This window comes from Protopterus annectens, chromosome 10.part0, assembly GCF_019279795.1.
Source record: "Protopterus annectens isolate FY-2018-M chromosome 10.part0, PAN1.0, whole genome shotgun sequence".
In the NCBI taxonomy this organism is placed as follows: domain Eukaryota; kingdom Metazoa; phylum Chordata; order Ceratodontiformes; family Protopteridae; genus Protopterus; species Protopterus annectens.
The window spans coordinates 735,366,579-735,392,812 of NC_056744.1; the positions used below are offsets into that span (position 1 = coordinate 735,366,579).

A 26,234-nucleotide genomic window follows, 5' to 3' on the forward strand; every position below is an offset into this window, starting at 1 on the left:
CAAATTGAACTATACTTCCCTATATTTCCCTGTATTGCTATTGTACTTTTGTCTTAGCTCCAAGACAGGTGTAATGGATATATCGTCATTAATACCAGGGGGAACAAGTTGCATTTAGTGGCAACTGCCATCTAACTTCTCTCTCTTTGAAAATGGCTTTAATGTTACCCTACAACCCCCCCCCCCCGGCACTGCAGTAACAGTTTCCACAATACCAAACCTGAATGCAGTGCAAATGGGGCTTGCTTCTATATGCCTATTATCCCTATAAAGAGCATTGTTTTTATCTTTCCTTCTTATATTATAAAAATGTTCGTATATTCTATTCTTAAAATCTCTGCAAGTCATGCCTATATAGAATGCAGGGCAGGTGCTGCACTTAGCTAAATAAATGACCTGTTTAGTATTTTGAAAGAGAGAGGTTAGATGGCAATACAGAAATGTTTTGGAAAAATGTATCATTCATCCATCCATCCTTTCACAACTCTTTTTTCCCATTTTTGCATATGGGGTTGGGGTGTCACTTCAGCAGTGACAATCATCTAGAGTCAAGGTTTACACCACTGGGTGGCTAGCCCTGCTGCAGTTGTTCTTGCACACCTCACATTTGCATGCACACTCACACCTATGGCCAATTTACAGTGTCCAACCCACCTACTGCATGTCTTTTGGAATGCGAGAGGAAACCAGAGCACCCAGAGGAGATCCACACAAAACACAGAGAAAATCTACATTGGATGGAAAAATGAGAAATGCAAAAGTGACATCAGTAGCAAACTGTATGGGGACAATCTAGGCTTAACCTGGTACCAGAGATATTGCCTGGAAATTCTGTAATGTCAGATGCTGTGAATGTAAGATATATTTCTGGGTGATGATTTAATGGCTGTAATACTGCTCAATGCACTGTGTTTCTCATGTGTTCTTGCCTGTTGCTTATGCTTATTTATTTTCTTTGTTGTGCACGTGGCTTATTATGCTGGGAGATTTATTTCCCTATGATTCACTATGATTACTACATGCTGTTTAACTGATATGCAATTAATTGTAACTAAAACTTCTAATCTTACAAATCACACACTCAAAACAGAAGCAAATATCACACTACCTTCTAAGCCATTCTTTTTTTGCATAAGGGAAAGTCCTTTGCAGCCCAATCTAGATGCAAGCCCTCAGATTGCAATGCCATTTCTGAGGTCACACAGACTCAGAAAAAAGAGAAAAGTTAGAAAACAAACATAAACAGACTATCATAGGTTCATAGGTGTTTAGTAGGCTAATGACCCCAAGGGCCTTTTTAAGTCTAGTCATGCATCCCAAATGTCTGACAAGTTCTTGTATACTTGATTGTAAGCAGGGGCTTGGGAAATTAACCATTTACAGGCTGCCTGTGTCTATCAGAGACATAGGTGCCAAACCAGGGATGAATTTCCTGATCCCCCATCCAACTGCCCAAGTTACACTTGAATTGAATTAGGAAGGAACTCTGCTTCACGTAGATGGGGAGCCAGTTTCAAAGAATCCTCCTTGTCCCTTTTCTGAATTTTTCATAAACCAGCCATAAAGCATGCAATGTGCCACATAGCCAATTCAGATGCTCTGAAACTATGATCACAGAAACACAGCAGTTTGACTGAATTAAAATTATGAGCTTCTCTGTGCTACTTTGTGGCAAGGTGTAACTTTCACATTTTTTCTAATTCCATTTGGTACTTTGATCACTGTTTTTTTTTTATTACTATGAACATATACATTTAGTATTTCTCTTTGGCCTACAGTAGCATGCATACTGTTTCACAGCTGTTAAGGTGTACCTCAAACTACTTCTTCAGTAACAGCCATTTGTGAAATTGTACAGTACAGGCACATTATTGATCAACCTATTTTCACTTTCTGAGGCAGCATTATATTAGCATTCAAAACTTGTTCTCGTTTATTTGTACAAATGTTGTGTATGGCAGAAATATAAATAGTATATGCCCATGCATTGTATATGAACATGCAGACTTTGTTATGTTCTGTATTCCAGTATTATAAACTGGCATACAGCACATCTTCTTAAAATAAACAGTTTAGGAGTCAGTGTCTTATGATTCTGAAGACAGAACCAGATCTCTGATCACTAAGTATTACTTTCAAGCCAGTATGCAGTGCAAAGGGACAAAGCCCTAACTATGGCTCAGGAGACCCAGGTTCGATTAGCAGCTCAGGTGTCTGAGGTACTGTCAGGGATGAATGGGCATGCCTTTCCTGGGAGGAAGAGATGTTCATCTTGGCTCTCCCTGGGTAGAGGTGTGGCTCATAGAGGGGAGTAATCCTTGGATGGCAATAAGAGGGAGCATAGGGGATGGGAGAAAGACAAATAAATGTGGGTAGTTCATAACAAAAAGTAAATAAATAAATTCCTGTCCCTCATAGAAACAGCTGCCAGCAAGTTCCCCTGATACCCTTAAGGTCAATGCTAATACAAGCCTGGAATCAGAGCTAGTCCAAAGATGGAAGGAGGAGCTGGCAGACCCGGTGATGGACAAGGGCACTGGTGTGAAGCAAAGGGGAGAGAGAGAGAGGAGAGACAAAAAATAATAAGTATTACTTTTGCATTGAGGTATGTGAAAAAAACAATATGTGTATGCATGTCCTTATCAATAATAGCCAAAATGATGGGAATTAAAAAGCCACTATGCATATTTAACATACCTCATTTCACAGTATCATAGTTTTAGAGAATATTCACATCTGTCTGCTGGTCTTCTTGGAATAAGAACAGCCTAATGTTAAAAGACAGCTTTCAGAATTTATTTACTTGTCCAAATTATGTCCTTAAAGTTTTATATGTTTTATAATACTACTTGTAAATGATCCCAGAGTTATTGAACAATAAGCCTGATTACTTTTATAGTATTACATTGGCTGTAGATTGTCACTATAGTGAACCTGAACTTTAGAACAGCAGATCATGTGCTGATGTTTGGGGAACATATAATAATCATCTCTGTTCTAAGGTAGTCAATACTGTGTAACCCATAATAGGGACATAGTCTATCTTTTAGTAGTCAGTAAGAAGTACAGTAAAGGTTTAAAGTGTTTAGTCATAGATTTATTTCTTACTTTTTATAGCATGTCATGTAGTGCTTCTGATGTCATGAAACATCTTCCACTTCCTTCTTAATTTCTGTTCCACTGGTATACTATATTCTTCCTAATTAAACATTTTTCCCTAATGTGATGCTGACTGACCATTGTCGCTTGTGATATCAAGGGAAGGCTATCATAGCAATGCATCCATAGACTTTAATGGACACATCTGCATGCATGAGTAAGGCACCTGCATTCAACTTTATGGCTGTATCCCATGTTAAGCCTATTTTTGTTTGGACTGTGGTTTAATAATGCGTTTATGAAGCTGTTTATTAAAAGTGATCAAATATGTTAGGAGTGAGAAGTGTAGGAAATGCACTGTGACATGCAAACCACCAAGTGCTATTATATAGTCATGATCTGTTTTAAACGGCTAACACTTCAAATACTTCATTCATTTAGAGTGACCATTAAATTTCAGCACTGGACTTCAGGTAGCAATGAGATGACATGCCTGCAGGACTGATTCTCTGCCTTGTGGCCATTGTTTAATCAGAGGCTGCATCTCCTGTCTGACTGTGAATGGGATGAAACAGATATCAGAAAATGAATGAACAGATGATGAATGCATGAACGAATATAAATAGTTTCTAATTTGTTTTAGAGTAAGACAAAGGTGATTTGTACTCAGTTAGAGGTCACAGTAATGATCTAAATAGTTCTGCCAACATAACATTGCTACAAATTCTGACTGAAATCATTTGTTCTCTTAAATTGTTTTATGTTTAAAGTTAAGATTAATAAATCTTATACTACCAGTATTTTTAAGTTCATTTATTTTGTTAACAGATAAATTCATTAAAATAATAGACTGATGAGATGGAAGAAATACCAAAATGTACCATACAACATTTACTGAGGTTTAGCTTAACATCAATAGAAGTACTCCACTGAGATGTTTTATGTTTATTAAATGATGTATAAAAAAATTGTATAGCAAGATTGTATATTCTTTGCTCTGAAGGAGATATGGGCCTCCTCAAAATTAACTACATGTACAGATATGTAATCAAAGGACTGTATATATATATATATATCTATATCTATATATATATATATATGCACACACATATATATATATATATATATATGTATATATATATATATATATATATATATATATATATATATATATATATATATACACATATACATACACACACACATGTGTGTGTGTACATTTGCTACCCTCGTTAGACTTAAATATAGTGAAAGTTTTAAAACATGAGGAGAAGAATTCTAAGATGACATCTTTGCTTAGTTTAGCCGATGTGTTTTTATATAAAGTGAGAATGGAAATCAAACCAGAAGTAGATAAAAATCAGACAGCTATTGAGTGTGCCAAAAAAAAACAATATAAGGAAAGTGATTAGATAAGAAGAAAAACATGGAAAATCCACAAATATAGTGGTAAGTACAGAGATCTTCTGGAACAACCTCATACTGACCAAGATTTGATGAAACCAAAGGATGAAAGGTTAATAATAGCAGCCCAGATTAGTGGACAGTGGACACATTGGTTTAGGTCATTGAAAACAATTGGGAACAAACAATTGCAGGTTCTGTAAAACAGAACTGGAAACACACATCTTGTTGCTGGGTGTGATACACTCATGGCAGTGGGCCTGTATACTGAAAGCTACAATACTGTGCTAAGACTACTGCATTGGGAATTGTGCAAATTCTGCAATACAGAATTAGCTGAGAATTACTGGAAACATAAATTAAAAAAATATGAAGTTTATATTAAATGGGATTACCCATTAACAACAGTTTATAAAACACATTTGAGAGACCCTGATATAATAGTCCACAAAAAAAGACAAAAGTAGTATTGCTCATTGAAATTGCTGCACCCAGCAATTATAGCATCTGAAGAATAGACAGACAAAATCGTAAAATACCCAGATTTGCAAGCAGAAATGAGATCACAGTGGCAGAAAGATGTCCAAAGAGTTCCAATAATAGTATGAGCAACAGGATTAATAAAAAGGAATTTACAATCGTACTTAAACATGCTACCAGTGCATGTAACCCTGTATGAATTACAGAGGGAGGCAATTCTAGACATAATAGCAATACTGAGACATGCACTAAAAAACTGCAACAATACAAATTTCATGAACTGTAATCATACCCTGACTTAAGAATGAGATCCAGTATCATCATGGTGTTAGAAACCCAAAACACTTGGAGACATTAATCCGAATGAGGCATACTGTTTAAAGCCTCCTGTATATTATTGGCTGAATCAAAGCAGTTTGCAGGATAGCTGTCTGTTTTGCAGTTATCTGTATACTTACTTTGCCATGTATCACAAAAACGTGGAAGGGGTAAAAACAAAAAGTAAAATGAAGTTAGAACCAGAACAAATCCCAAGTACTACCCCACTGCTTATTAAGATTACCATTAGCTACAAATATGGGCTGATTACCTCTCTGGTTGTGAAGCCATTTCATAAACCAATTTTCCAGATAAAGGATAATATTTAGGAAAAAGAAGCTTGCAAAGTCGCTAAATGTACAATAGTGCTGCATGCCTTAGCCATGTCTAAATTGACAGCAATGGAATCTTATCTCATATCATGGTCTTATTTGTCAGACTGCATAACTCAATATTATGTGGCACATATTATTTACTACCAAGACACCTGTTTTGATTAAATAATAAGGCCTGTAACTGACAAGCTCAGATTTACTACTGGCTTTAAACTAGTCACCATTTCTACTTCCCACTTGGTGGCTGCATAGAAAGACTGTAGTGAAAAGTTGAATATAGGTAGCATAGGATGAAAGATCGATGAAGTTTATTATGGAATAAACAAAAGTGATAATCTTTACAAGTTTCTGTTGATACGTTTCTGAACTGGAATACACATTTGTGAGTTTCTGACTGATCAGAGTCCCTGCAGATTTGCTGTTTTTTTCTTAGCATAGGATGAAAGAATATTTTGAGAAATCACTGCGGTGGTGGTGCTGCGGTAGCATTGTCGCCTCACAGTTAGACGTTGCCCGTTCAATTCTCAGTCAGAGCGTCTTCTGTGTGGTGACATGCATAAATGGGCATTCCTTCATTGAAGGTTGTGCGTTAGGCCTGGCAAGCCAGCACGTCAAAATCTACTGCCAATCATTAGCGGACTGGAGGTCCGCTGTGGCGACCCCTAACCAGGAAAAAGTCGAAAGAAACAAACAAACAAAAATCCTCACTGCTTATGAAAACTGTCCACATCAGTGAGAAAACCTGATTCAGAGATAGACCTTGTTATTGTCTTATTAACATGTCTGTGAATCACACTCTGTCTAGCACTAGTGCTGTCCCTAATGGTCCATATATCACTTTGTCAGAGGTATCTCACACACACACACACACACACACACACACACACACACACACACACACACACACACACACACTTTCAGCCAGCTTCTGTCATGCCCCTAGAGACATTCACACATATACAAACACATACATACAGTTACTCATCGCCACTTCATCAGGGAACTTAACTGCACTGCATCTGCTTCCATAGGAGTGAATGGGTAACAGCCATATAAGGACCATGTTCATTTTTTACTCCAACATTGGTAATCTTACACTGATGAGAGAACCTCGTGTTGATCAGGAATGAATGCAGGAATGGTTAAAGAGAGGTGAATTCAAACCAAGAAATGAAAGGTTAACATTGGCAGCCCAAGATAGTGGGCTACATACATGCTGGTTTACAAAGTCCATTGAACATGTGGTAGAAACAGACAAATGTATGTTTTGTAAAACAGAATCGGAAACAGTCACTCACCTTGTTGCTGGTTGCGGCATACTAATGGCAGAAGGACTGTATACTGAAAGGCATAATAATGTGGCGAGCCTGTTGCACTGGGGATTGTGCAAACATTATGGTATTGAAGTGGCTGAAAAACACTGGAAACGTGAGCCACAGAGCATCACAGAAAATGATGAAGTTTATATCACATGGGATCACCCACTACCAACAGTCCAAAAGATAGATGCTAAAAAAACAGATATAGTGGTCCAAGAAAAGAAGACAAAAGTAGCATTAATCATTGAAATTGCCACACCCAGTGACTACAGTGTCTTGCGTACAGAGAGACACAAAGTCATAAAATATCAGGACCTGCAGGCAGAAATGAGAGTGATGTGGAAGAAAGATACCCAGACAGTTCCAATAGCAGTAGAAGCAACGGGTCTTATAAAAAATAATTTACAATCGTATTTGGATATGTTACCAGTACATATAACTCCATACGAACTGCAGAAGGAGTCATTACTGGGTACATTGCGGGTGCGGTGAAGAGCACTACTGGCTGACATCAAAGACTGAAACAATACTAATTTCATGAACTTTAATCATACATTGACTTAGAATGGAGTCCACTCCTGTCATGGTATTAGAAATCCAAAAGACTTGGAGAAATTAAAAAAAATGAGAGCTTCTCTGATTCACTTGGCAGCATAAATTGGGAGCTGCTTGCATTTCCTGGAGAAATCATATGGCTAATTAGTCAATGTTTGGATTGCTGCATTAGCATTCATGTCTACAATGAAACTGCCCTCATAGTGGAGACCTTCACTAGTCTGAAATCTCAGAGGTTTGGCAAAGAATTGGAAAAGCTTACAGCAAGTGGAAATATGGCCATGTTAAAACTTTCCGCTTTCAGTAAATCCCAGCTTATATCCTTTAGTGGGTTGATAAATGTGCCTGGAAAGATAACTAATCCCAGACTAGATGTGCTGCTGACTTTTTCTAAAGTAGATGCTGTTTTATTTTATTACTTATTTATGTTTTATTGACCAGGTTATCCCAAGTAGGCAGAACCCATATTCAGTCTCAACGAGTAGTGGAAGAACTTAATGCAAGTTAAATTATGCAATAATTAAAGCTGAAATATCACACATACAACCAATGTATATGCATTAGAGTGGTGAGTATGTGAAATCAGTGGCCTGGATGGGATTGTTAAAATGGAGTAGATAGTTTCCTTTGAAAATATGAACAGAGGTAGAAGCTAATTATCTCTGAGTGTTGACATCTACCAGTAATCATGACATTATTATCTTAAAATGACACTTGGCAAGTCATTAGTTTTCTCCAATTGACATAACTGAAGCATGTGTATTTCTTGTCATAATGCCATCTCAGTTCAATGTTTTCTTTGGCTGTTCTGAGAACTTTATTTATTTTTTGTAACTTGATTTAGTGTAACGTTATTAGAGCTTGATGGCGTATGTTTAAATGGATGTACATCAAGTCATCAAAACTTACTTTTATCAAATGACAATTGATCAAATGTAAGTTGTCAATTGGCTGTCAAAAGTAAGACAAAAAAAGAAAAACATTGTGCAACCTCACACCCCATGCTAATTATATATACCAACTCTAAGACTGTACTACAGTGGGGAAAGGGCAAGTTCCCCAATCCCTGATGTACCATGATTTTACACAGAAAAAAAGATGGCAATTCGATCAGATGATTTTTCAATCAGCTGTACCAGCATTTTTCTTTTTGATAACTGGAAAGTTTGACCAATTGTTGGAAACCCTTTTAAACATATTAAGTTTACAACATTTATTAAGCAGCACCTTCATGACTTACCTTATCCATCATGGTGGATTTCATCTTGTTTAATAACAGTTGTATTTTCTCATAGTAGGTAAGTGAAGTATGGAATAAAATTTCTTCCACCATGCATCAACAGACCTTTGTTTAATGACAATTCCTGGTCAGTAGTAGAGATAGCCGACATGGTAAAAATGTAATTGGCATCCTTGAAATTAGTGACAATATGCAGAATATTCCATAATTATAGGCTTATGATTGAAGAAACTTAGTGAAAAAAACCCTTTCAGTAAGATATGTGACTTGTGGACTGTCAAGGCAAAACTATTGTGCTCCCTTTTAGATTTACCCACTAGTTAGCAAGAGTTCTTGCATGATATCCAAAAATGTTTTTTGATACTATGAATCTATGTTCCACATTCAATTTCCACATAACTGAGTAATCTAAAATGATAGTTACTGAAGTAAAATTACTACCACTGACATACTGAAAGAAAATGAAAGTGCTGTTCAGACCTTACTTTGCAAGACCTGTAACAACCTACCATCTGAGAGTTTAAATAATTTAAATGCTTGTCTTGGGAGTTAAGATCTCATAGCCAGAAATATAGTAAATAATAACAGACTTAAGATAATTAGCTACAAAGAATACAACTCCACCTATACCTGAGACCCTAACTAAATGGCAAATAATTGTACAGATCCTGGTCACTGACCATGCTAGGCTTCTGTTATCAAGTAGTTGAGTCTTGATTCACTTGTTTGCAAAATGCCTTTGGTCTGCTAAGTTCTTTGTAAACATGAACTTGTTATATGTGGTGTCACTAAAAAAATAAGCAACATTTTAATAAATTGACCAAGAATCTCATTACCCTGAAGTTAAAAAAAAATGGAAAAAGATGTCACAACCAAAGTAATTTGTTACCCTATATTTTGAAATCAGTTGCTATTTTCAAGCTTTAAAACTGATAGTTTGTCATTGTAAGGAAATGTAATTTCTACTAAAAAGTAAGGTGTATCCTTTTATCCTTTAAATTAGTTGAAATAATATTGAATTAGACAGGCTGTTTATCCCTGACTTAACAAAGATGGTGTTATTAGGTCTTGTTGAGGGTCTGTAGAAGATTCAGTGTGAGATACAGGGGGGTTAAGTCAGTCCATTTAGGTCAGACAGTATAGTGCTATTTTCAATACAAAAATAAAAGAAATAGTGGGTTTCATCATATAGTGTTTTATCACAAGGGTACCATCATTTTTGGGCAAGATCTTATCCGTTGACAATTTATAGCAGAAGAAGGCACCATTGTCACCCAGCACTCTTAAGAGTTTAGTCTTTTTTATCTCTTGTCATTGTGAATACTTGTTGCACAGGGGCTGTTTGGTCTACACTCTTCTTTTCACACATTGGGGTAAATTTGCATGTATATAATTATGTTTCTAAGGGCACATTAGAACTTAAGGTACTTGAGCTACTGTGACCCTCTTAGTATGCTGTCATAATGATATGACCACCGTGACCTGTGCTACATATACAATGCATGTAAGTATGGATTACTGAAGCACTGTCAGACCCATGATATTCCATCCCTAACTAAAATGCCTGAACGCTTTAGTGTCTTACAGTCCTCTAGTAGCCAGAAGATGAGACAATGTCATTATCCCCAGTCTTGCTGGTACAGTAAATTTTTTGAACTTCAAGCACAATCTCACACACACACACACACACACACACACACACACACACACACACACACACACACACAGACACCATACCTCCCAACCGTCCTGAATTACTCAGTTTTTACCGAGTTTTGGGGTCCAAATAATGGGGTGCCACAATTCCCGAGTGGCACCCCTTCATTTCTGATTTTTTTCCAGTTTGTTTACATTTTTGTGCTGTTTCAGCTGATGTCATCATATGCGTGATGAGGTCAGCACTGTCGGTGCTACCAGCTTATCAGAATTGAGCTCAAGGGCTGACATGTATGCATTTCCATCTGGGTATTAAATGGCTGTTCAAATGCTGTGAGCAGGAACAGTTATCATCAGATCCGGTAATGCCATTTTGATTCATGGCTGGCTGACGTGACAGATATATTGTTATATTTAAGAACTGAACAATGAAGAACTATACTGGTAGGACATTTTGGATATCATGGCTGGCTAAACAAAGAACTGGTAAGGAGTGTGTGTGTAAATGCCCTCATTGTAATACACCTGGTGGCTAGAGGTACTCAGGCTCAAACCCTGTACCTTGGGTATAGGGTAAAAAGAGCCTAATGTCCCTAGCCATCACCACTGGTGAATTTCTTTCATATTTTTGATCTGTTCCTCATAAAATCTGTGGTTTCCAGGATTTTTGTGACAAATCACTGAAGGTTGACTTCATTAAATAATGACAGGCATTTGAATTTCGGAGTTCATATTCTTCAGAAAATAAATGGTAACAAAACCTTTTAATCTAGGAATTTTTCTAAGTTTATAGGATCAGCATTTGAAATGTGTCCATATTTTGGGGCTGTATTCCCCCAATATTGGCTTTGCCAGGTTTTTTGTGCTGAAAGTTGAGAGCTATGGTGAGAAGTGAGAACTGAATTCTGTATTCCCCCATTATTGGCTTTGTCCAGGTTTTTTATGCTAAGAGATTGAGAACTATGGTGAGAATTGAGAACTAAATTCACTAAATGATAGTCATTTAAGTTTCAGTCTTCAGATATAATAAATAAATAATATAAATAAACTGCTGATTTGACAAAGTGGTATGTTGCTCTGACTGTAGTGCACAGGGTCCTGGGTTTATGACTTGCCAGTGAAATGTATGGTGGAAACACAACATTTTATTCTAGCAACTTTCCAAAATTATACAACCAGTATTTAAAATGTGTCCCTGGTTTTTGGTCTTTTGCCCCCCCCAAAAAACTTAAATTGAAAATAAGTGCAAGAAGCTGTGCAAGATGGCTATGCCTTGCACTACTGTCATTCTATTTTTATATATATATATTGTGTGTGTGTGTGGAAGTAGACTTTTATGATGGAAATATTCTGAACTGGGCAGTTTTGTCATTATTGGTTCATGCATTTTGTTTCATTGCCTACTGGAAACATAATAAATTTAAAATGTGCTCTGTCAAGTGTGCTGTATTATACAAGGAATATAATTTAATAAAGTCAGGAAGGTGTATCAAAGAACACGTGTACGTTTCGTGTTTTGTGTGCAAGGGGCTAATCATTTGTAAACAGCCCAAAGGTAATCTTTATCCACCACTGGCCAGAAGCATTTTCTTTGGATGTGGTGTGGGTTTCAATGCAGTTTTAATGAATGTGAGTTTCGAGGGCAGAGAAGTTTTAATGCCAAGTCTATTTTCATTGTGAGACAGTATTGCTTTATTTAGCAGATATCTGTTAGTTTTTGTGCATTGTGCTGTAAAGTGTAAAAATAAAATCCAAATAATCATTGCAGAAGTAAAGCAGTATGCACAAATTAGTGTTTATGGTAAATGGGGTGAAATAGCCAGGTAAAGGGACATTGGACTGGCTGCAGGGGGGACTCTGGTGCCATATTTTGGTTGTCTGTTCTTCAGTTTGCATTTGAGAGTTGGTATCCCACAATTCCATTGGAGTGGGTGGGGTTATATAATCATGTATGCAAATTTTATGTTAAACAGCATACAGATTTGTACCTATTTTTCATGGGCCTTGTCCAGATTTTTGATGTTTCCAGGTTGAGAGGTATGACACACACAAGCGCGTGCGCAAACACATGGACAAATACTAAGTGATCCCAATCTAAATAATTGAAGAGACAGAGCAATAACTTCTACTGATAGTTTCTCATTCATACTTCTATGACAGCCACCAACTGGAGTTACAGTGCCTGTGTGTCGGTGGGGGAGGGGCATTATATAAAACAAGAAATAGATCATTAGAGCTTTGCACATGGAACTCCCAAAAAATTTGTAGAGGAGGGCCACTAGTCCAGCAGGGCATTCCAGCTTAGAATGGTAAAGCTCGGAATAGAAGCTAAGAAAAGTGGCCTTGTTTTCCTGGATAATAAGTTCAAATTGAGTTCTGCTTGGTATGCATAATGTTGTTTTATACTTTCTGTATTGCCTAATTCCATTTACCTGTAGCATATCCTGAAATGCAGGCTAAGTAGTGCTGTGTGCTGGTCTGCGCTTTTGAAAGGATGGCCATTAAACAGATTTAAGCCAGAAACATATTTTGCATAGTGTACCACTGTCCCTGTTGAAAACAAGACTACATTGTTATAAAATGAGTAGCATTAACATTAGCTACTAAGACTATGAAATACTCCACTGGGGCATGCTTTTTGCCCTTTGTGCACAGGGCATTCTCTGCCCTTTGCCCCAGTATCAGCACTTGTAGGCAGAGTAGTTGTTTTCTAGTTGCCCAGACATGTTTGTACCATGGGACGAATGGAATGGGCTTTATCCACACTTTCTTCTAGTGATGCAGTTTAGACAGTAATTCAGTCATTCTTCTGCAGACATTTATATTGTTACTATACACACATTTATATTGTTACTATACACACATTTACATTATTACTATACACACATTTATATTGTTACTATACACACATTTACATTGTTACTATACACACATTTATATTGTTACTATACACACATTTACATTGTTACTATACACACATTTATATTGTCACTATACACACATTTACATTGTTACTATACACACATTTATATTGTTACTATACACACATTTACATTGTTACTATACACACATTTATATTGTTACTATAAACACATTTACATTGTTACTATACACACATTTATATTGTTACTATACACACATTTAAATTGTTACTATACACACATTTATATTGTTACTATGTAACTTGATCTGTTGACTACAAAGAGAATTTTTATGCATGATTTAGTGACATAAAAAAAATTAGACATAAAGTAGAATTAGCAAGCATCTACATGCTGTACGTATAAGCATTCTATGGCATAATATAGTTAGAACATTTTTACATTAAAAAAAAAAGTTTAATATAGCCCTTCTTTCATGTCATAAATAAATGCTCACTGGAGAAGTCGATTTTAATAGCTCACTACATTATATTGTCAGAAGAATTTTATACAGCAGAGCAGTTGAACTAAATTAAACTATAATCCAGAGAGCACAAGTTTATTAATGAAAGACGATCCTTCTCCATGTGTGGTCATCCTTCAGAGGAGGTTCTGTTTTAGTTTAGATTAAAATAATTCAAGCTGTGTGGTCACATGTATGTTGCAGACATATTATCAGCATTGTGCTGACATATCTCTTAGTGCACAAGGTTTTACACAAAATAAAGCTTGCTGCTAAAATGATTTTCTTTTTTAAATGTGAAAAATGCAAGAATACTGTAGTGTTTGAAAGCTACATTCCTTGCTGCTTCTTCACACCCCATAATTATAAATGAATGAACAGCAAAGCTCCACCAAACTGGGAACTAATATGACATGGCACCAGTTCTTTGGCATTGTACTGTGTGAGCGTGTGTGTGTGTGTGTGTGTGTGTGTGTGTGTGTGTGTGTGTGTGTGTGTGTGTGTGTGTGTGTGTGTGTGTGTGTGTGTGTGTGTGTGTGTGTGTGTGTGTGTGTGTGTGTGCGTGTGTGTGTGTGTGTGTGTGTGTGTGTGCGTGTGTGTGTGTGTGTGTGTGTGTGTGTGTGTGTGTGTGTGTGTGTGTGTGTGTGTGTGTGTGTGTGTGTGTGTGTGCGTGTCTGTGTCTGTGTGTGTGTGTGTGTGTGTGTGTGTGTGTGTGTGTGTGTGTGTGTGTGTGTACACCTGTGCATGTGTGCATTTTTGAGCAAGTATATCTGTGTCTGTCCTGTGAGAGTAAGAGCGAAAGATTATAAAAAAGTATATGATGTACTTATCTTTTGTTATATACAGAGTGGGCAAATCTCCTTTACATTGAAGGCTGTGAGAGAAAAGCTCTACACCAATGCATTATAAATACTTGAAGAATACTTGCAAGAAACCTACAAAGTTTAGAATGAAAGAGTCATAAAAAATCTGTTATCATCAATGAAAAAAGAAATGTATCTAAAGCAAAAGCAAAACTTGAAGCATTTAAAAAAACAAGTTGACTCACAGATAGATATCTAGATAGACAGATATTAACATATATATATATATATATATATATATATATATATATATATATATATATATATATGGGTGTATTGAACTTGGCCAGCTCTATGTACCTTTGGTTGCATCTGTTCAGCCAATAAAATTTGATAGACTAAGCAAATAATTGACAAGAGTGCAAGATAGCACAATTCTCGGGGTAGGTATGTAAGCACTTTCCCCAAGGTTATGCAATCTCGGAGTTAGTATATTTAATTAGCAAGAAGTGTAGGGAATGCAGGGGGCTTGCCCCCTTCAAAAAATGGTGTTTTAAAGTGTTTTTGTTATGAAAGTTTTTGCATTCAGTGAGTTTTGAGTTTTGTAGTTTGTTTAGATTTGCAAAGTCAGTCTTTCAGTGTCAACTTTGTAAAAATTGGGAGTTTGCTGTTTTAATCAATATGAGAAGAACCATACATATATATTTGCACGCGCGCGCACACACACACACACACACACACACACACACACACACACACACACACACACACACACACACACACACACACACTAGCTCAGACTTCCTTACACATCCACTTTGTTTTCCCATATCTTGGTTCAATTTTACAAGAAATAATAATAATAATAATAATAATAATAATAATAATAATAATAATAATAATTAAAGGCTCTAGATTGTTTAATGAAATCTTGGAAAGTGAGAGGATGCCTGAGGAATGGAGAAAAAGTGTTTTGGTACCGATTTTTAAGAATAAGGGTGATGTGCAGAGCTGTAGTAACTACAGAGGGATTAAACTGATCAATCACAGCATGAAATTATGGGAAAGAGTAGTGGAAGCTAGGTTAAGAAGGGAGGTGATGATTAGTGTTCAGCAGTATGGTTTCATGCCAGGAAAGAGCACTACAGATACGATGTTTGCTCTGAGAGTGTTGATGGAGAAGTACAGAGAAGGTCAGAAGGAGTTGCATTGTGTCTTTGTGGATTTAGAGAAAGCATATGACAGGGTGCCTATAGAGGAGTTGTGGTATTGTATGAGGAAGTCGGGAGTGTCAGAGAAGTATGTAAGAGTGGTACAGGATATGTAATAAGGTAGTGTGACAGTGGTGAGGTCTGCGGTGGGAGTGACAAATGTGTTTAAGGTGGAGGTGGGATTACATCAAAGATCAACTCTGAGCCCTTTCTTATTTGTAATGGTGATGGACAATTTGACAGACGAGATCAGACAGGAGTCTCTGTGGACTATGATGTTTGCAAATGACATTGTGATTTGTAGTGAGAATAGGGAACAGGTGGAGGAGACCCTGGAGAGGTGGAGATATGCTCTCGAGAGAATAGGAATGAAGGTCAGCAGGACTAAGACAGAATATATGTGTGTGAATGAGAGGGAGGATAGAGAAATTGTGAGGATGCAGGGAGTAGAGGTGGCGAAGGTGGATGAGTTTAAGTACTTGGGATCAGCAGTTCATAGTAATGGTGAGTGTGGAAGAGAGGTGAAGAAGAGAGTTAAGGCAGGATGGAGTGGGTGGAGAAGAGTGTCAGGAGTGATTTGTGACAAACGAGTACCAGTAAGAGTGAAAGGGAAGGTCTACATGAGGGTAGTGAGACCAGCTATGTTATATGGGTTGGAGACAGTGGCACTGACAAAAAGGCAGGAGTCAGAGCTTGACGTGGCAGAGTTGAAGATGTTAAGATTTGCAGTGGGTGTGACGAGGATGGACAGGATTAGGAATAACTATATTAGAGGGTCAGCCCAGGTTGGAAGGTTTGGAGACAAAGCCAGAGAAGCAAGATTATGTTGGTTTGGACATGTGATGAGGAGGGATGCAGAGTATATTGGGAAAAAGATGCTAAGGATGAAGCTGCCAGGTAATAGGAAAAGAGGGAGGCCTAAGATAAGGTTTATGGATGTGGTGAGAGAGGACATGCAGGTGGTTAGAGTGACAGAGCAAGATGCAGAGGACAGGAAGAAATGGAAACAGTTGATCTGCTGTGGCGACCCCTAACGGGAGCAGCCGAAAGAAGAAAGGCTCAACACAGAATGCACAACTAAACAAATGTATCTACAGCTAAAGCTTGTAATGGGCTTTCTTAACATTTAACAGCAGAAAACAACCTTGTAAGATGCATTCTCACATGAAGAATCTGGGAAATCATAAAACCAGCTGCAGCTTTTTACACCTTGATAATAACTTTTTTCTTTTATTCAGCAAAGTAAACCACTGTATGACCTCTGACCTTACCCGAAGTGTTTTAGGGTGCGATTCATTAACAGTGTCACCCATGGAATACAGATTGTATACAGTGGGATGTTATACCAAAATCATGTGATTCAGGAAGATGACTGTAATGGGTAAGAGCTTATATGGGCTCCCTATTTAAATATTGGCACATGAAATGCTGAGTGCCAACACATGGAAAAAAAGATTGAAAATGCAGGAGAAAGGTGAATCTTGAACATCGCTCTTCTCCTTTAAACTTTTTATTTTGCAGGTGGGCAAACCCCTGGGCAACCCCTAAACTTATATATACCTCAGAGAAAAGGGAATATTCTAAGAAATTGACATCTCAGACTTGGCCCATTTTTTCAGCCATCCAGTGTCTGTATTTCAGTTTGTTGTCACATATACCTAGTCTTAATTTACTGTGTACCATAGTGTTCCATGTGTGAAGAACATTTACATATGACAGCTCCCTAATAATACTGTCCACAATTCAGAAGCACTGCAACAGCTGTGTAAAGGACTACACCCATATATCTAAATTTTTGTAGTGCATCTAGCTGAACCAGTCCTTCTTCACTTTTGATGCTTTTGTTGCTCATCACACAGAGCTGAGCAACAAAATCAGTGCAGAAGTTTAAAAATAAAAACTGTTTTACATAGTAGGAAAAAGCCCTGCTAACAGCAGAGATGCCTCTGATGCAGAAAAACCTGCTTTCTGAAAAACACATAACCACACAAAAAATACATATACCCCTTCCCATCCCCAGACAGTGATGATGCTGAGCTCCCACCAATGGGATCTCCCACAACAAAATATCCCCTTATTAGCATATATTTTAATGGCTCCTGGTCCACTCTTCAATGAATTTGTATGAACTGTTGTATAGCATAACAGCAATGCATACATAACAGGGAACAGCTACCAATTAAGGTTTGTTAGAGCCATATCTTACCCAGTGGCTGTTGCCTGCCACGTTGTGCTGTGCTGTCACTTTACACAGAGATTCAGTGAATGCAGTGACTCATTCACCAGTGCACAACTTATTCACTATTGCTTTTAATTTGTGCATCACCTGTCGACAAATGGCATGCTAAACATAGTGCACAAAATGTATTTACTCATGTGTCCACTATGCTTATGAATGCCTGTTTTTATTTCTAGCACAATATAAAGACATGTGGTCCTGTCTTTCAGTAATTAGCATCAACAAAAATGATTGTACTTTTCAGCTTTGACCTTCCTCGCTTTTCTGCTTACTATATTTCTTGTATTTATATCTGGACTTTTTCTTACATTTTTACATCTTATTCCATCTTAGTCAAGTAAGTAGTCTAGTCTTTGTGTTTATAATCTGAGCCAGCTAAAGAAAAATGAGGCTATGTTATTGCCTTGTAACTAAGGGATAAGGGTAACTCAAAGGTCATGGAATTTTTTTTGTTTGTTTTTTATTTTTAGGGAAAAGTAAACATTAAATTATTTGTTTAACAGAAGATATCATGTGTCTGCTGAGATTAACCAGAAATACATAATTGGTAAACCATCTGTTGTCATGGTTAGTTTACATCTGCATTGATAGTCTTACCTGCAAAATTAGCAATCAGAAAAGGGTCCTCTAAACAGAACAGTTCCCAGAACTTATAAGCATGTCAAATGGGACTGAACAGAGAAGTGAATATCTTGTTCATAGTCCAGAAATAGAATCCATAGAAAAGTGACACAGACTGCTGCTATGACACTATGACACTGGAAGAACTGTGGGGAATGCTGTGTATATATTAAGTCAGTCAACATTTCATCACTATCACTCTTTGATAAACGACAATTGTCCATCACCTGAATTTTCTTCCCTATGCCTTTCTGACTTTTAGTATGCTGAGTTTTTATTACACTAAGAGTTTATCATGTATAATATAGGAGTCATGGGAGGGAAAGCAAATCCTTAAACAAGGAAGTGTGGTTGTGGATTTTCATTGCTGGCCATTACATTTTTGGTATGATACCATCAACCAGTGGGCATCAGGGAGATATAATAATGGGAAAACTTTACAAATCCATGAGAAACAAAAACCCTGAACATGGACTGACTTCTAATGCTACAGGCAAATAGAAGATGTTATACAATGTTTTTATAGAATTCATTTCACTCCCAGTATTTGTAAGCAAAGTGCCCTATACCAAGTGAGCAAAAGAGTATGATGTTCAGATCCAAGGACATAATTGTTCCACTAAACACTGAGTATAATGCTCTTTTCCGTATGCACCTGTCCAAACATTTATCACAACTGGAATGAGCACAATGCTTCCTCACTAACAAAATCAAGTGCCTAAATCATAAAATCTATGTAGATGACTCAAAGCTTTGTCTCCCGCTTCGGTTTCACAATGGCTATTGAAAGGTGAACTATGTCTTATGTATAGAGCCACAAGAGACCTTATTCTACCAGTTCTATTACACATGTGCAAGTCCAATGGTATCATAAGCACCCGCTCAGAGCTTATTTTATCAGATCTATTACACATGTGCAAGTCCAATGGTATCATAAGTACCCGCTCAGACCTTATTCTATCAGATCTATTACACACGTGCAAGTCCAATGGTATCATAAGCACCCACTCAACAGATATCAATCTCTTTTGTAAAATTAGCACAATATGCTGAGGGATATGTATGTATTACAGAGAGTGCCACATCTATGGAACTGTCTTCCGTATAAAGCAGAGTACTTCTCTTACTCTATTTAAACATAATTTGAATGAATGGATGGGTTACCACAAATTCACCTCTGGTTTAGCATCACTATCACCTTTAAATTTAAAAATATGGGGGGGTTACTATTTAGTATTGTACTAATTGATTTTTGTCATGCAATTCAAGGCTGAGCTTCTTGTCTTTGAACGTATGAAATAGCCAGTTGGAGATGAAAATTAATGCATTATCGACTACTACTGCATTGTTGTTGCGATTATGATTATTATTATTGTTATTATTATTATTAGTATTATTATTATTATACTCTTAGCCAGTTTGTTTGTGTCTTTCGGCTTTTCCTGGTTAGGGGTCGCCACAGCGGAACTCCGGTCCGCTAATGATTGGTAGTTGATTTTTACATGCCGAGTTACCAGCCCTGATGCACAACCTTCAATGAAGGTACGCCCATTCACGCATGTCTCCACTCAGAAGACGCTCTAGCTGTGAATCAAACCGGACAGCATCTTACTGTGAGGCGGCAACACTACTGCAGCACCACCACCGTGGATTATTATACTCTTAGCCAATGCTGTTCATTTTTATCAGCTTTACGTTCTGTAAATCATTGAGTTTTTTTCTTAACAATGAAGTGTTTAGTAAACATATAACTATGAACTATTGAACTAATTTGTTCTATGTTGATGGATGCTGTTTCCCACTCATTTACTGGCAACTATTTTCTATATATCAGATATATATATATATATATATATATATATATATATATATATATATATATATATATATATATATATATATATATATATATAAAACTTTTTTGAATTTTGTAGAGTACCAGGACATAGTGGTACAGTGTAATTCTGACAGTTATGGAGTACTTTTTTGGTATGCCATTCCCACTGCCCCACCGTAATCTCCAATGTGCACTATATGCACACATACCTGTGGACTAGCAGTATTGGTCTCCACCAGGAACTATTTCACCTTTACAGTGAACCACTCCCCTCTCCCACTAAGATAGTTGAGACAACAAAAAAAAAAAAACTCTGCTGTATCTCTCCCTGCCTCCAGGTGAATCCTCAGGGCTCACATTTGATTAATTCATATTTACTGATCAAACCCAAATTGCCTGATTCACAATCAGGGATATTTTTTCATAGTATAATGTTTGGAGCCTAGAAATGACTTGTAGATTAAGCAACGTGGGGCCTGAGACAGTGAATGAATTTTGCAACATATTTTAGGGGCAATGATCTGTACTTGATAGCAGGTAATTTCTCTAATCTTTTAATAACTTTTCCCTTGATTCTAAAGACTCTTTGCTAAGACAAATAGCTGTATAGATTTTATACTGATTGCCAGTAACTAAAATTGTTAATTTCATTTTTTTTTTTGCAGAGCAAAGCAAAGGAATTACCCCTTTCTGCTGTACGTTTCATGGAAGAGCTTGGAGAATGCACATTTGGAAAAATTTATAAGGGACACCTTTATCTTCCAGGCATGGATCATGCACAACTCGTAGCTATTAAAACGCTTAAAGATTTTTCCAACCCTCAGTTATGGACAGAATTTCAACAGGAAGCTTCACTTATGGCAGAACTACATCACCCTAATGTCGTTTGCCTTTTGGGAATCGTTACACAAGAACAACCTGTGTGCATGCTTTTTGAGTACATGAACCAGGGGGATCTGCATGAATTCCTAATTATGAGGTCTCCCCATTCAGATGTTGGATGTAGCAGTGATGAAGATGGCACAGTTAAATCAAGTTTAGATCATGGTGACTTTTTACACATAGCAATACAAATTGCATCAGGAATGGAATATCTCGCTAGCCATTTCTTTGTCCATAAAGACCTTGCAGCTCGTAACATTATAGTTGGTGAGCAGCTTCATGTAAAAATTTCTGATCTTGGACTGTCACGAGAAATTTATTCATCTGATTATTATAGGGTTCAGCCAAAATCTCTGTTACCAATTCGATGGATGGCACCGGAAGCAATAATGTATGGGAAATTCTCATCAGAGTCTGATGTTTGGTCCTTTGGAGTACTTTTGTGGGAGCTCTTTAGTTTTGGTCTTCAACCATATTATGGCTTTAGCAACCAAGAAGTCATTGAGATGATCAGGAAACATCAGCTTCTGCCTTGCCCTGAAGATTGTCCCTCCAGGATTTACAATTTGATGACAGAATGCTGGAATGAGATTCCTACCAGAAGGCCACGATTTAAAGATATTCACTGTAGATTGAGATCATGGGAGGGTCTTTCAAGTCATACCAGTTCTACTACTCCATCTGGAGGAAATGCCACTACTCAGACAACATCCCTAAGTGCAAGTCCAGTTAGCAACCTCAGTAACTCTAGGTTCCCTAATTATATATTTGCACCACAAGGCATTCCTCAGGGTCAGATTGCTGGCTTCATTGGTGCTCCAATGCATCCAAACCAGAGATTTATTCCAGTAAATGGATATCCCATTCCTACAGGGTATGCAGCCTTTCCAGCTGCTCACTATCAACCACATGGTCCACCAAGAGTCATACAGCACTGTCCACCTCCAAAGAGTCGTTCACCAAGCAGTGCAAGTGGGTCAACTAGCACCGGCCATGTAACAAGTTTGCCTTCATCAGGATCAAATCATGATGCAAATACTCCACTGCTGTCTCACATGCCAGTTACAAGTCATCCTGGTGGAACTGGAGTGCAAGTTTTTCAAAATAAGGCTCAGAAACCTTTAAAGATGGACTCAACACAGACATCTTTATTAGGGGACCCTAGTATACATATACATAATGAATGTGTTATTACAACAGAAATGTAAATATTTTTATAGTTTTGTGAATATGTTCAATTGTTAGGAAACAAATGGAAAGAGATTTATATGCAGAACTTTTATTAAAAAAAAAACATTAAAAATACATTTACATGGTGAAAAACCGTTTGCCAGAAATGCCTTCTATGAAGTTTTACTACCTGCCTGTAGGGATAGAGTGGTATTATACCAGTACCTTTCCAGTGAAGACATTATAAAGTATTAGTGCTGAACAGCATCAATTAACTAGGCTACGATATACCTTGTCTTCAAAAGAAAAACCTTATATTCATTAAATGATGTTTGGGTAAAGCCTGTGTAAAGTAAGAAATCCAAATCCAGAGGTTTACAATTGCACTTAATCTGTAGTATGTGTTCTGACTAATCAACATCTGAATAATTACACATTTAAAATTGCAGGTTTATTCTTCTGCACACTTTTTATTATGGTGAAAATGATGGTGATATTTGTCTATCCCTGTTAATTAAGATGAGGACTTGATGCATTTATGACTAAAAATCAGGTTATGAAGAAATAGACTGTATTCATTAGCCTGGTAAATGCAGTTCATAAATCATTGTTCTGCTAACACTAGGTGGAGTCATATGATCTGTCCAAAAAAGTATTAAAAATTACAGTAGTAACTTATACCAATTAATTTAGTTATTATGAATATAAGTGCAGTTATTTTTGTTTCCTGTTGCTATGCAACTTAATGTCCAAAGATCCAACCAAGCCACATTCATAAATGACAATCATTGTTACACAGTAAGACAGTTACATAACATGACAATTACTATGTATTTTGCTTGATCAGAAGACAGTTGCCATTTCCATTTGACTCAAGTCGAATACCTTCCGAATGCCTTTTGACCAGTGAACTATATGCAAAAACTGTGACACTGACATTTGTAGACCAAATTACTTGCAATGTCTGACTGTTGTTGGTACAAAGATGATGTATAGTGTAAGCAAAACATATGTGTATGTCTTTTTATATAGAGAACAACTTGTATTCGCTTAATAAACTGTAATTTTCTTTTTATATAAATAATTATAAAACCACTTGAACAGTAATAGGGAAAACATACTGAATGTTGTTCATTTTGATGTACCTCTCACCTGTTCTTACTTGTAAACATAATGCCAGTGTGTTTATCCAGAAAGAATCAAGTCAGACCCTTTTTGGAGAAATATGTGTGTGTGCTTCATTTTTCAGCTTTGGCATTACCACTACTATTCACAACAAATCTTCTCATAACCATGTATTACACTGTTTTCTAGAACTCCAGGAATATGCATGGTAAAATTGTACAAGTTATATGGAGAATGTAGGTTTAATGAATATTTATGAAACTTATTTTGCCTTTTTTATTCCTCCCCAGACTACCTACCAATGGACCTTTAATTTCATCCCTTTCTTACTCAAACATTAGCACTTCACCTGACTCAGTAAAGAGTATTCCCTTTTCACCGAAGACTTACCCTACCAGACTCCTTTAACCTTTTACCAGAAATGGAAGGAAAAAGTTTGGTATAGACTAACCATCATCCTTACCTTGATTAGCTTTTTTTTCTTTCTTGGCCAACTCTCCCTCTATATCTGTCCACCACATTCCTGAGGCAAAGACTACAGAACTGAATCACTTGGGTTGCTGCTTCCCAAACATCTTATGTTTTGTAAGAAAAAGTGCAATGTCTGGCAGTCCATGAAAACTCTTGTGCTAGTTTCTGTCCTGTACCATGTGATGATGATCAACTATTAGAACCCAGCTACCACTTTTTCAATGGATTCGATCACTGGGTACTACCCACCTACATTCATGCCTCTTCAGCCATCTCATCCAGCATCTGGACCCTCTGACTGAACTCAGATCACTGGGGCTATAGCCAGGAATTTAACACACTCCTGCATTTAGTTGGGGTATACTTATGAAACTTAGTTTGCATTTTTGCAGAACAACATGGTAGTACCATTTATTAGCTCCTCATATATTAAGAATGATGTGTAAAGGTCATTTTAAAATATACTTTTTGGCCTTATACACTTTCAGTGAATAATTTAACAGAGGATGCAAAACTGCACATTAGAACTAGACTCTTCCCTACATGTTTTGAAAGTTTTTGTAACACATTTGAGGATATATTCCTTTAGAATATCAAAATAGCAAATTCTGAAAGTTTAATCATGGGCATTAAGAATTCTTATGTACTGTGAGATTCAGCAAATGTCTAGTTTAAGATGAAAGCTTTATATTCCACAAAACATATCATGCATTTAGGGCACACATATACAATGAAGATCACAATTATTTACATTTATTCTTATTTTGTTTATAAATGTTGAATGTTTCCTGCTCAAGGTTATGACCAGCAGAAGGATATCCTAGATATCATTTAAAAATATCAGAACACTGCTGTGCTACAAGCCATCTATTATCCATGCATGTTATTTTCTTAACAACATTGATCCACATTACATGTGCAATAGTGCTGAAGGACAAGGACACGTTTTGAGAAATATGAATTCTCACATACATTCCTGACATTAATAGATTCAGAGTTTGGACCAGTAGTGCTCCAGTGCATAGAACACCAAAGGTGAGATCTCCAGCTCACTTTGTTTAAAATGTAGAAGCTCTTTTGGAACCCTAAATACAGCGCTTGTTGAAAAGGCCATTTTAACTGAAAAGTGAATGGCAATATTTCATTTACTAGCTTTCTTGAACTTAAAATCGATTTTATATATATATATATATATATATATATATATATATATATATATATATATATATATATATATATATATATTTGTTTGTGTCTTTCGGCTTTCCACGGTTAGGGGCCACCACAGCGGAATTCTGGTCCACTAATGATTGGTAGTTGATTTTTACATGCCGAGTTACCAGCCCTGATGCACAACCTTCAACGAAGGTATGCCCATTCACACATGTCTCCATGCAGAAGACGCTCTAGCTGAGAATCGAACTGGACAGCGTCTTACTGTGAAGCGACAATGCAACCACAGCACCACCACCGCGGCATATATATATATATATATATATATATATATATATATATATTTTTTTTTTTTTTTTAATGTAAGTGACATGCAGGTGTCCTCACAAGAAATAGGAAGCATCACTCAATAAATAGTACTATGTAAGTTTGCATCTTTATGGTGTTATGTGCAAAATTTCAAAATGTTATGCTGGTGCAATATAGTTGTGATCCATTGTACACATGAAGCTCTGTGACAGGTAACAAGTGCTTCTGTATTTTGCATTTTGCAAACAGGAAGATTTTGCTTCTCATTGTTACAACCTTTCTTTTAAGTTATTCTATAAAATTATCTTTTCAAGATGGCACTTAAAAGAGTTGCACAATCTTTCCATTAAAATAGGTAGAAAAATCAGTGAAGTACTAAAATCTTATTATAATTTTCTCTGTGGCAGTTAAGTGCAGAGGTTTAATTTAATATGTATTAACCTTTTTATACACCAAGTGAATATATGAATGCAAGACGAAAGCATGAAAGCCAAGCAATCTTTTGCATGTATTCTATTGTTGTGCCTATTTGCCACCTGCCCTCCTTTCCTATCTCTGAACTACCAAAGCTTTGCCAAGTACCTTTGATAGCTTATACTCTGT

The 26,234-nt window shown here is 36.8% G+C and overlaps 1 protein-coding gene across 1 annotated transcript in view; it reads left to right on the plus strand.

Annotated features, from left to right (window-relative positions):
* The window catches only part of ROR1 (receptor tyrosine kinase like orphan receptor 1), a 1,703,739-nt gene extending 1,679,962 nt beyond the window's left edge, over positions 1-23,777 (plus strand). Inside the window, exon 9 of the mRNA XM_044085558.1 lies at positions 21,167-23,777. Within this exon, the coding sequence (XP_043941493.1) occupies positions 21,167-22,591 (1,425 nt within the window). The 3' untranslated portion in view covers positions 22,592-23,777. The remainder of the gene's footprint in view (positions 1-21,166) is intronic.
* The last annotated feature ends 2,457 nt before the right edge of the window (positions 23,778-26,234 follow it).